General features: G+C 44.0%; 1 protein-coding gene across 3 annotated transcripts in view; it reads right to left on the reverse strand.

Annotated features, from left to right (window-relative positions):
* Positions 1-8,611: 8,611 nt before the first annotated feature.
* The window catches only part of TXNL4B (thioredoxin like 4B), a 152,461-nt gene continuing 147,611 nt past the window's right edge, over positions 8,612-13,461 (reverse strand). For all 3 annotated transcript variants that reach the window (XM_086934481.1, XM_086934480.1, XM_086934479.1), the window contains exon 4: positions 8,612-10,112. In XM_086934481.1, coding sequence (XP_086790607.1) covers positions 9,947-10,112 — 166 coding nt within the window. In that variant the 3' untranslated portion in view covers positions 8,612-9,946. The remainder of the gene's footprint in view (positions 10,113-13,461) is intronic.

Consider the following 13,461-nt stretch of genomic DNA (forward strand, 5'->3'; position numbering starts at 1 on the left):
TAGGGCGTGTCTGCAACAACCAGGGAAGCCCAACAGAATTCAAGATGACCCTTGGGAGGACCCATAGGCCGAATGACCAGGTGTTGCGAGGGGACTTTGAGCAAGGATACAAAGTACAAGCCCACAGAGCACTCTGTGCAAGGAGACCGGAGTTGTTTGGTGGAAATACTGCTCAGGGTCAGGAATACGCGGAGTACAGTGCACAAGCTCGGGAATCACCAACAATGATGCACAGGGGTTCGGGTTATGCAGTCCCCACAAGGGATCTTGGCCTCATACTTGCTGAGAGGGCACTCTTAGATCTTCAAAACCCACCTGCTGTGTTGCTGGAGTTTTCAGAGTCCATAGGAGCAGCAGACTGGTCAGTTGCGTTACAGAGCCTGCAAATGCAGAGGAGTGACTTCACAGGGATTAAATTCTCTGTCGCACTTTGTCCCACATTTGCCTGGTGACCGTGTCCCTTACTTATGCTATCTACTGACCATTATTGCTATCAGCATTATTTCAGTGTTGCACTGTTTTTATCCAATGTTTATCCAATGTTTTTTAATTGAACTTGTTTCTATTTTAAAGTTATTTGCACTTCTTGCAGTAACCCATTTGGTACTGACGGTTTAGACTTACTGCCACTCGCTCTTCGGTCCACCACAGGTGTTTCTTTCCCGATTGAGTGGAGAGAGTGAGCGCGTCAACGGAGGTTGAATCTACTTCCGGTTGTTGCAGTAACCTGTTTGGTTTGGCTGGCTAGTCGGCACGTAGTCTTCCCATTTAAGACAGATGATTTTGCAGATGCGTGCAGCTGGCGGACCGCTGGCGTGCTTAAGGCAAGCCCGTCTGCGCCCGGGTATCGCCAGGAGCCAGGACCGCTGTCTGTCAGGCTACAGATAGTGTATCCAGGCTCTGATACTCTGCCTCTCTAGCCAAGTCATGAAGGTATATGTGGGTGCATCTCGCCAAAACTTAGTGAGGCCCTCTACCACAAACTTGACTCCTTCCTGGAGAGGTTTTTTAGCGAATGTTCGATCTTGGCCAAAACACGTCACTGAACTATGGGATCTGTTGAACTCAGACTCCCCTAACTTAGGCTTCCTAACGGAGACCTGGCTAAAACCTTCTCGCTACCAGTCATTACCCTCGCTCTTCCTGATAAGTACCGGATCCTTAGACTGGATAGGGAAAGAAAAGCGGGAGGTGGTATTGCTATTTTATACAAAGATTTGTTGAATGTCTCCGTTATTGACTTCAACTCTGATAATGATATGGAAATATGTATTTTTAAAAATGATTTTATTCCTCAGGACTGCCTAAAGGGCACTCTTGGTTATCGCCCTGCGGGGCTTCTTACAAATTTTAACTTACAAATTATGGAGAACATAGCCCCTCATAAGATTACCACCAAACACTTTTTGTTATTGGGGGATTTGAACACCTACAGTGAGGATAGTGAGAATACTGATGCTGCTAATTTTCTTGCTGATATGGCCTCCTTGGGACTTGTACAGATAAAGCAGGCCCTTCCCATTTAGCTGGCCATACTTTGGACATTATACTCACTAACTCACCCTATATATCTACAGATCCCCCTCACCAAGTGATCTGGTCAGATCACTCACTGATTCATTTTCAGATTAATGGCTTTTATAGGAATAGAGTCCCCTCGTACCCCCAACACAACCATGGAAGACAATGGCACAAATTCACACTGGTTTCCTTTTGTAAACATTTTGTACCTTCCACATTTGATGAACATAAGGATATTGCCAATAGGCTTAGTGTCTTTTCAACGAAGCTATTACTTCTGTGATAGACAATTTAGCACCCTTCAAACATCAACATACTAACATCCATAAAAAATATGCAGTTTAGTACACTCCGACCTGCGTAATGAATGTTTTCCACCAATTCTCCCGCCCAAAGTGGGGGTCAGAACCAGTGGGAGACGGTTGCTGGGAGCAGCAAAAGGCACGGACAGACTACAAAGGCTGCAGGCTTTTCAAGCTTTCCCTTCGGGGACCCAGCTCATCCTGGCAGGGGGGTTGGCATAACATCCCTGCAAAGGGTGGCCTTTATTTATGAACACAGAGAGCAGAGGCTCTCTACCCAGGGTTCCAGAAACCTGTCTGGTTGTGCCAATTGGCGACCAGCCATTCAAGAACCACATCACGGCTGGTCGTTTTTCAGGGGCCAACTCTAAGATGCCCTCTGAGTGCTTTTTACATTAAATGGCAGACTGGCATCAATCTGGGTTTAATGTGCTAAGAAGTTTGCTACCAAATTTCCCAGATTCCAGTAAAGCCATTATGGAGCAAATCATATACTCTTTATGGCTTTTAATGTTTAAGAAGGGACTTAGGCCTTGACACGGCGAGTGTCCTGCAATGCTCGCTTTAAGCTTATTCACTTTAACTTTCTTCACCACACCTACCTCACTCCGAAATCGTTGAGTCGCTACTTGGAAGACAGAAGGGACAATGGCCCCAGATGTGGCGTAGAGGGCGCGGGGTTTCTACACCTGGCCTGGGCATGCCCGTTGGTGGGGAGTTTCTGGACAGGGGTGGTAACTTGTATAAAGGCTACCACTGGTCTCCGTATCGAACTATCCCCCTTGCACTGTCTGTTGGAATTGGTACCAAAGCCTAGGAAAAGGAAGCTTCCATTTAAATTGTTACAACTAATGCTGGTGCTAGCTAGGCGCAGGGTCGCCATCACATGGATGGGACAGAGGGCCCCTCGGGTGGACGCCTGGCTTAGGGATGTGAGGGAATGGACTCTCGCAGAGGAAACACACATGCAATCCACTAGGAAGGATGAAAAATTACACGATGACCTATTGGCGTGGCGTACCATGTGTATGATGGGTCTAGCTACGGACGGGCAATCGTCACACAGCAACTCAGAAGGGACTAGCGGCGAATTATTTTCGGCACCCGAACTGGAGTCCACTGAGGGGTAAATTGCGGGGTGTGTGATGCGGTATCTGGCCGGTTTTCCCTCACAATGTCAGTAATATACTGTTCTATGTTATTGTACCACATGAACTTCCGTTTCTTTTTCAGAGGTTGCCCTAATCAATGATGTGCCATAATGAGTCTGTCGACCTGTAAACAAATGTTTTTTAACGATGCCTGGCGGGGAGGGGGGGGGGGGGGGGTGATGGTTTCTTATGACTGTATTTTACAAAATTGAAAAAAAAAGTAAAAAAAAAAAAAGAATGGACTTAGGCACAGTAGGGTTGCAGCAAACATGCATATGTACTCTCACCTGTGGTCTAGTGCACCCTGCTAAAGGGGTGGTTTAGCTAGGCCATAGCCAGTGGATTGCAGGCACCGCACTCAGGGATGTGTGCCATGTCGACTCTCCAGTTTTCTCTGCACCAAAACATGCAGCCTGCAATGGCAATGTGTGGGTATTAACGTACAGGGCCCCTATGCGTGGCACTATAGGTTCTGCAGCCCTTAGAGGCCTTCCTTGGTCACTTTGCCCTTGGTACTCCTGGTACCTTTTACAAGGGGCTTATCTGTGGCCAGAGATGGGCCAATTGGGACTACAAAGGTACAGTTTTGGGAAATAACACAGGCCCTGAGAACCCGAAATGAAAAACACAAAGCTGCCGCCAGCCAGCGTGTCTGCTAGACTAGGTAATTGGATCCATGAGATTCTCCAAAGATCTGCCGTAGGCGCCTCTGCAGAACACGGTATGCCCCTGGGGGGCATGCGGCTGCAGTACACGATACAAAAGAAAAAAAAACCTTGACAGGGTAGAACAGGACAATAATTTCATGCCAGGATGCGGGCTGGCCAGTATATTGCATGGATAAAAGAATACACAGGAGATGTCACTTTTAGTTACAAGTATGTAATGGAGCAGTTTCAAGGACCAACTCCTCGAAATAATAGAAATACCATGCTTTGTATACATCGCTTCGTAAAGCACTTATGCAATTTCTAAACGCTTTAAGTCGCAGGTGTCATTATTCTGTATGAAGGTCAAGCCTTCATCCCTCATATGATGAACGTTAGGACTGTAGAAAGTAGAGATACTCCCTGCTTCAATTCAAGCTCAATAAACGAGTATGTAATTAAAGAACCTGGAAGGATGAACATCTGAGTCAGCCCAGACATACACCACATCTATCTCAAAGTGCAGTGACTCAAACATACATTTGTAGCAGATGCCGTATACTGCTGAGTTTTGTACCTACCTTCTCCCTATCCCAGGAGGCTAAATTAGTTATTTTGGAGGTACAGAAAAAGAAATGTTATGTTATGTTAAATCCTTTTATAGCACGCAATAGCTACTCCAAGGAGTGTCCCAGCGCTGAGCCAAGAGGAGTTTCTGACTTAATAGTCCGCAATTACGGGAACAAATGAGTTTTCAAAAGTTTCTTAAATACTAACGGGCCTTCAGTATTACGCAAAAGGAATGGAAGGGCATTCCAAGCCAGAGAGGCTTTGACAGCAAGACAGCAACCACCCAATTTGAAACGGGAGAAGCGAGGCACCCTCGCCAACAAAAGGGCAGAAGAACGCAATTGTCTGAGTAGGACATAAAAAGAGAACAGTTTCTGTAAATAGGTGGGCCCTTGGTTGTCAAGTGCAAGGTCAGCAATTACCAGTGATTTCAATTTGACTCTCTCCACCACGGGCAACCAGTGCAGGGCGCGGACTTGAACATGCACACTACTCCTCCTAGCGTTTCCCAAAAGCAGCCTGGTGGCCGCGTTCTGCATCACCTGAAGTCTATTCATAGAATAGCCAGGGATGCCAATATACAGGGCATTAGCATAATCCAAACGAGACTGGACTAATGCCCGAAAAACTGTCTCTTAGGCAGACCTAGGGAGGAGAGGGAGAAAACTCCTGAGTATTTTAAGGAGGCCAAAACAGCCTGAAATCTTTTTCACTTGAACAGAGAAAGAAAGGTTATCCTCAAACCACACGCCTAGATTTTTCGCGGATTTCCCATTAGAAGAAGGAAAGAAAAATCCAGGAGGCCAAATCATATTTCTGAAATCAGGGGTAAAGTTGCAGTAGAGAAGGATCTCAGATTTATCTTCGTTACACTTGAGTTGGGCCCTTGAAAGCCACCAAAACACCAAAGACAAACACTTCTGTACGGGCAGTACGGAGTCTGCATCCTTACCCCAAGTAAAGAGGAGCTGGGTGTCGTCAGCGTATGCTATCACCTTAGCCCCCCAACTCCTCGGCCAAAAAGACCAGAGGAGTAACAGATATTAAAAAGAAGGGGGCTAAGGAAAGACCCCTGAGGGACACCCGTCGAGACCGCCTGCGAAGTAGAGGCAGCCGGAGGCAGCCAATCCTGTTGGGCCAACTCTTCCAGGAAGGACCTCAACCAGCCCAAAGCCAAACCAGAGACACCAATCTCCGTGAGGCAGGTGAGCAGCTTGGAGTGTGGGAACGTGTTGAATGTAGCAGACATATCGAGCATAACCAAAGCTGCTCTACCACCGGCATCTAAACAGTCACTGATGGCTTCAGAGATCTCAACCAATGCTGTCTTCGTGCTGTAAGAGGCGTGAAACCCAGACTGCGTTGGATTTGTCAACAAACTCAGTGAGTTCTCTGATGACCACCTTCTAACAGACTTTGGCTAGACTGGGGAGGAGGGAAATCGGGCAATAGTTCCCTGGGATCAGAGGGTGGAGAGTAGGCTTCTTCAAGAGGGGAAGAATTTTGGCCTGTTTCCACTCCCACTGAACCCGGGTCTCACCAAGGGAGGCATTGATAATGGCATTAACCTCAGGGTTAATAGTCTCCGGTACTGCTGCCAGCACTCTCACCGCACAGGGATCCGTGGGAGAGCCGGACTTAAAACCCTTGAGGATCTTCAGAGAATTGACCAGATCCACTGGGGCAAAAGCTGACAGCATGTTTTAAAACACCCTGCGGTGGCACAGTGGGCACAGAGACAAGGGGAGGACCACGGCAAGAAGTGAGGGTGTCCTGAATCAAGCATATTTTATCTAAGAAAAAATTAGATAAAGTATTGCACCAATCCTCAGTGGCCGGGAGAGCACACGTTTGAGCTGTAGGAGACATAAAGCTCTTAACTATATGAAAAATCTCCTTGGAGTTGTTACGGGCCTGCTCAATACGGGCTGTGAAATATTGTTTTTTGGCCTGGAAAATGGCCGTATAGTAGATTTTTTGTCTGCCCCTAAGAGCTGCCTTAGCCAAGGGACAGTAACCACTATGGCGCCAAATCCGTTCAAATTTTTTACATTCCTGCTTAAGCAGGCGCAAGTCCGAGGAAAACCAGGGATTAGAAGGCAAGGCCTTCGAGAATACAGATGTAGTTGGAGTAGCAAGCGAGGACATAGACTTGGCTAACCAATTCGAGAAGCCCGCAAGAGTCCCATCGAGGTCTGGGGTAAGGGCAGGTCTAGATGCCGCCAAAACCACCGCCAAATTAGAAGTTTCAACTTTTTTTAAAAGCTGGTTTCCGAGATTTAGTTTCCATCGCACAAGCCAAAGCTAACTTCCAGGAAAAGAAGGTAATAAGGGGTCAGGCCATGAAACTGGCAGAGGGTCCTCGACCGAGATACTAAAATTAGAACATATAGGGTCAAGGATATGAACGCCCTGATGAGTCGGATGGATGACCCATTGTGACAGTTGGGCAAGCTGAAGAATATCCCCCAGCGCAATGGAATCTTTTGACTCCGCCTGATTATGGTGGATATTCCAATCCCATAAAAATAGAAACTGCGAAAATCGAAGAGCCTGGTGGTCAACGCATCCCCCCCCCAAGACTGCAAGAAAGACTGAGCAGAGCCTGGGGGGGCGATAGATCAGTGTCCCTCCCACCAGAAAAGTAATGAGGGTGTGGGGGTTGCACTTACTGATTGCAGTCCATTTCTGTGAGCTCCAGGGCCAGTCGCTACCACTGCTCCAGGTCTTCTGCCTGTACCTGTATCGTGCCGTGGTCTATCACAAATGGAGGTGGTGCATTTGCCAGAAAGCAACAGGCAAGGCACTATGCCAGGATTAGAAACTATAAAAAGTTAAATTAGGCTGAAAGGTGCCAGCACAATTCTCGGCTGCTAATAAATCAATATAAGACTGATAGTCTGCATCAGCTGTGTGGCCTTCACCAGCCAATGCATGCAGTTGCGCATGTTGTGGCACCGTATTACTGCAGCACGGTAGGCAGCGGCAAGGCCACGCCGCACTGCACTCAGACAGTTGACTTCACTTGCCCGTAAATGGACTGGGAGAAACACTGACTGTTACAGTGTTATGACACTATGTCTCAGCAGCAGAGCTGTGATAATGAATGGTGCCACTGACATTACTACCCCCCCCCCCCCCCCCCAGGATTGTCGGTGTGCCCGACACTTCTGAACTAGTATTCATGATAAAAACATAAGTAGTGCAGTCACACACGCCCAGGCAGTGAGAGGTACATATGCGCTGTTTGCTCAATTAGGAGTGCTCGTCCTGCTTGTGTCTGTCTGCCTCCGTGCTGCTGGTGTCAGGGAGGTACTACAAATGAGTGACTTTGCATTTTAGTGTGGCGATACGGATCACCACACTAAAATGCATTAGTCTAACCCCTGATGCATGGTACTTGGCAGGGCTGTAAATGTTCACATTGGTTGTGGTAAAATAGTTATCTGGCTGGCCTGAAAATATCTCTTATGCGTTTTGTAATTCAGAATCCAACTGACCACCAGGTTAGCAGAAAATCGGTTTTTATTTTCCTTTAGATACTGAGCAACTCTTAAGGCCAATGAGTAGAACTTCTCATTTCACGCCTACGAAATTTCTAAGAAAAATGATACATATCCACCAAGGTTGTTCGCATCTGAGACACTGTTTAATTTGTCCGATATAGAAAGCCCACTTTAACCTGCAAAGGCTGGGCTTGGGGGGGGGCGTGTGGACTCGCTGATGGGGAGGGGGTATTCGCTCTTGGTGTGGAATTATGGCCTTAGGGACTGAATATTGTATATTCTTCCAGTATGTTTTCCCTTGCAGCCTTTTTTCAGTCTGATTACTGTATTGATGCTTTATGCTCCATCTAATTGTCATCTATTGCTATGACCTTGGCAGTTACCACCTATGACTTTTCTGTATGATGTAACAAATGGTAAATAAAGTAAAAAAAATTATATATATATATATATATATATATATATATATATATATATATATATATATATATATATATATATATATATATATATATATATCCGTTCAACACTCCCACCGACCGGCTCTGGACACCGATTCCACAACGTAGGTACAGACCACAGCAACGCTTCAAAGTCCTTTCAAGGTAAGTTTATTGCTCCATAGTCACCAGCATGACGCGTTTCGGCTACAACACGGTAGCCTTGATCACATGATATATATATGCTCCAAGAGCTCGTCTCGGCTGCAACTTCACACAGGATTTGCAAAAAGACGAGGTAGACCCAGTAGTTTTTCGGGCTATTTTAGTTTATTTTGCGAGTGCCACCAGCCATCATGACGCGTTTCGGCAGATCCCTGCCTTGATCACATGACTATATATGTATATATATATATATATATATATATATATAAAACCCACAATTCTTGTATAAAAGTTTGTATTTCATTTTCCTTTTTAGATTCACCTGCAGCTTGCGTGTTCATCCACATTAAGCTAAGTTCAGCTCTACTGAATTAATTTATTGCACCGCTTCTTATTTTCAATGAGTTTTCCTTTCCCTCAAAGGCTGGCCAAAATGTTTATGTACTGCTCTATTGGAGTTCAAGAAACTATTTATGCATGTAACCACAGACTGTAAATCTCAACGCTAGGTGACTTCACGCATAAAATGTGTTTTTACAAAAAATTACAGGCTGAATATGGATGTTCTTATTCTCTCAGGAAAGCCCTCTCTTCACTCTGGAACGTGAAAAATGTGTTAATCAGGAGCAACTTCTTCCAAGAGGGTTACATACTTATCACTTGGCAATAACTGCGCATGGTCAGTTAACTGATGCACAATAACTTTCCAACTTCTGATTTCCACATTCTTGTTGCTTGCTCTTCCCGTGCGCTCTGTGCCTGGATAATTTGCACCAGGTTTCGCCTGGGAAAAAACAATTGTGCTAACGCCTCCAGTGGCACACCTGCCAACTCAAACTGCTACCGTGTGTCACAATTTCGGCTCCCTTCACATGGTCACACAGTGGCAGCGAAATCGTGCTCTAACCACTGTAAACAGTGGCTTTTCAGCTCTTTCGGTGGCATTATGCAGCGGATTTCTATTAAGAGGTGTTATAACACCCCAGGGCATCGGCGACAGCCTCAATGACCCATTGTTTTTTTTGGGAGAGGGTTGGGGGCCTGGTGAGGGGCACGAGGCTTCGCCCCCTCCTCAAATGGTGAAATTAATTTGCAAGTTAGCAGGTACAAGTGTGCAGTTTGCAAGTCATCTCAGAGATAAGCGACAACGACCAATGGCACACCCTCTACGTCGCCCTTGAAGGTGCGAATGCATGCAAAATACATTTGCACAGGTCTCTGATACCACATTTAAGTCAGACATATCAGTCAGACTTACTGGCTTTGCCAATGCATTTATTTTATCATATCGACAGGATTACTTTACTTGCAGGAAAGGCAGTGGTTTATATGGACTTCAGAAGAGAATTATGTGGAACCCAAACTTATAATTTAATTAAGAACTTAAGTACACAGCTAGTTATTTTGACAAGCAAGGTATTACCTGCCCAGTGCTTTTTATATTACAGTTGTTACGGTTTAGTGTTATTGGGTTGACTTTTTTATTTCCTATAACGTTTTGCAGAGGACTCGTGGAACTAAGCAAAATACAATGTATCTGTTTCTCTTGGACAAAAAAAGTCAAACCTTCAGTTTGAAAACACAATAGCTCAAACAAACAGAACCTGAAATTGTGGTATAAAAGTCTGTGCTTGGCAAAACATTCTAAATTCCTTGATAAAGAAGATCATATTTGGGAACATTCCTGTGATCAATAGGACTTTGCACAATCAGTTTTCCACGCATCGCTCCACGATAAATGACCTCGATGAGATCTATAAAATCTTGCTTGGTTTTGAAACTCCCCACAAACTTTGTGTGATCTGGAGACCTGCAAGTATAAGGGAAAAATGGATAGCAATTAGAATATAAATTGAATTCTCAGACATAGACGGTATGTTATTATTATTTTGTCTTGGACTTTTGCACAATGGAAACCGAAAACATTTAACACACTGGAAGAGGGTCATCAACATAGTCTGTATCATTCTAACTTTAAGGCAGGAGCAGGAAACCGCCTTATAAACCAGGAGAAATCTTTTTAAGCAGGAACATCCTGGATATTTATCTTCTAACTAGCTTGATTTTTGTTTTACGTATTGGTTCATGAAATGTGTGGTCTTAATAGAAAACAAATGCCCATTCAATTCTTCCTTTATTCAATTGTATAAATAAAACCATGAAAGTCAGGTCATTAAAAATACCATACACATTTTCATAACCAAACTTATTCTTATTTTAACCCCCCCATCAAAAAGCATACAGTAAAAAAACAGAAAGGGGGAGTTGAACAGCTGTCAAAACAGTAAGGCAGGCATGACTTGAGTAAAATTCAGAGATTTTTAAATAGGACATAGGAACTTATGTTACAAATTATTGTATTTTGGACTGAGCATGACGACATGTAAAAACAAAGGTCTTAACTTTGGATGCTTATCATGTGAGTAGGTGATGGAAGGACCAGAAATAGGGACTGACAAATTGGCCAACTGCTTTTAAACGTTCCTTTGAATAATTTATTGTAGCAGAAACATGACCTTGTAAATATTCAGCTATTTGAATATTTTTTCTAAGCTGAACATAGCATAGACAATTATGTTCGATAAGATGGATCAAGACCTTCTGCCGGTCTTCCTTCGCATTTGTAAAAACAAATTCCTCTCGTAATGACTGGGAAAATTAACACTAGGACTGTATATTTACAATGAGTCCTAATGGGGATAATTTCATCTGCAAAAGAGGGGAAATACAGACACAAAATATTTTGATATGATCTCCTATAATGGAATTAAAGAAGACCTGTTTCTAATTTACCTTCAACTTCACCTACTTGTTTGAACTTTAAATTGCTCTATATCTTCTTTCTACTATCTGATTATTTCATCTCATCTTAAACCCACATCATAGTTACCCCTCTTGTCCCCTTCCCTATTTTCTGAGCCTTATCCCTTCTAGCACTAATTATTCCCACCTTTCCTCCGGTCTGTAACTTCTCCTGAAACCTTTGTTTCAACCTCCACAAACGTCTGTTGATTGCCCTCTCTCCGCTTTCTCTTTTTTCCATGCTCCCTCATTTCACCCATGTACTTATCTACCCTACTACTACTACAAATGCTCTGGCCAGTTCTATCACTCCTTTGACACAATAACCCAATTGCTATCTGATCCTGCCACAACTTCAACCTGTTTGCCCTTTCTCTCCATATGGCCACTGTCTTGTCAATAAACTCTTAAGTGTTCTTGTACATACATGTTTTTATTGTTCGGTGTGAAAGGAGCTCTCATCTTCATGTTTGGTTTTTATTTGTACAGCAAACAGACACCCAATAACGACAGAGCAGGCCGATATAAAATGTGAACTAAATAGATGTGTGAAATTCTCGGAAGAGCTCAGTATTCTAAATTAGGCAATTTAGTAGCATGCTGTGGTATATAAAGGAAACTCCAACTCAGTAATATCTTAAACATGCTACAGTACTCCTGCAAATAAGAGTGACTGTGAAGACACATCAACGTGGATCTCAATGTTCTAATGGGGCATACCAATCTAACCTTGACAACCAATGAGTTAACAGCAATAGGTAGTCAATGTAAGTGCCACAATGTGTAGGGGGATACATGATCTTGGTGGGCTACCTCCTGGCACCAAACATTGGCAGCATATTCCCGAATTCTATAGACATCCAGTTAGCATTTTGAACAACTGTGGACATATGCAATATCACAAGGCACTTATCTATAAAACTGTTCTCCAGACAAGAACAGTTTAAAAAGAAAAATATATTTTTTCATAGCCTAGATGTAGGGTATATTGGCAAAACAGTGTTTATGTTGCTGAAATAAAAAAGGATTCTAGCAAACCACTGATGTAAAGCTAGTGGTAAGAAAGACCTTCCACAAACCTCTTAAGTAAATTTAAGAAAAACAGATCACTGTACCTAAATAGACTGAAGCCTTTAAAGACTGAAACCTATCTTTATTTCCTAAAGCAGTGGTTCTTATTTTGGCGTGTGACTCCCTTGCCCTGACTAGAATGGTGGTTTCTGCCTAGCTTTGGCGTCAGCCTTAGCCAACCAGAAATAGCCAGTTATAACAGTGTGCTTATCCAAAAAGTAGCAAGGAGTTTCCTAAGTGTGCAGTGGAAGGATATTATTCAGCTGAGCAAAGAGATCGTAAAGAGGATATGCTCCAGAGGAGGGACAAACAGAAGATGGAAAAAAGGAAATCTAATGAATAAAAAAGCAAACAAATAAAAGTGACAAAAAGCCAATCAATGGTTAGTAATAGCTCGGCTGTAAGCCTAATGGAGGTTCTTTACATACCTGCAGCAGGTCTTTCGTAACCAGACACCTTGAGCTGTCTGGTAGGTGAGACCAAAAAAGGACAGGAGAAGGATCAGTGGTAAGTTGCTTCACTCCTTTGCAAGTCTGAAGCAGCTTTGCTGGTTCTCGGACTGAACCAAGGAGGTAGACTTACCTGCATATGTGAATCCGCCCTAAATCACTGCAAAAATACACAATGCACTCTGAAGGAGAACATATTGTCCAGTACCCCTGTGTTTGAAAGTAGGATGTGCTTCTTATGGTTACCCCCACTTTTTGCTTGATGTTACACTGTTTTGACTAGTCTGACTGGAATCCTGCTAATCAGGACCCCAGTCTATCTGCTTTCTCCCTAAAATGTATTCACATGTACTTAGGTACCCTCCAGATTGGATATTGGTGTACCCTTGTAAGTCCCTAGTATATGGTATACATGTACCCAGGACATAGGTACCCCCTGGGGCCTTCCATGGGTTGAAGGATGTATTATGCCACCCCTGAGAGGCCATGCCAAATGGAACTCTAGGTCTGCCACTTCAGCTTGTGTAAGATGGTGCATGCACCACTTAAGTTAGATATAGGTTTACTATATCTATAGGTCACTACACTTAAAACCTATTAGTCACCCCTATAGCAGGCCTTAACAATCCTGAAGACAGGGTGCTGGGTTTTACGTGAGAGGGTGCCCCTGCATGAGCAGATCCCCTCTGCAGCCTTCGGAGACCATTGTCCCGGGTGGTCTGTGACACAGCCAGACATATAGTTAGAGGTGCATTATATCCTCGCGGTAAATGCCATCTCGAAAACAGCTGAAACAAAACATGTTGTGTTTGGTATCAAACACCTTGGAATCATACC

The sequence above is a fragment of the Lissotriton vulgaris genome, chromosome 8 (assembly GCF_964263255.1).
Source record: "Lissotriton vulgaris chromosome 8, aLisVul1.2, whole genome shotgun sequence".
Taxonomy (NCBI): Eukaryota; Metazoa; Chordata; class Amphibia; order Caudata; family Salamandridae; genus Lissotriton; species Lissotriton vulgaris.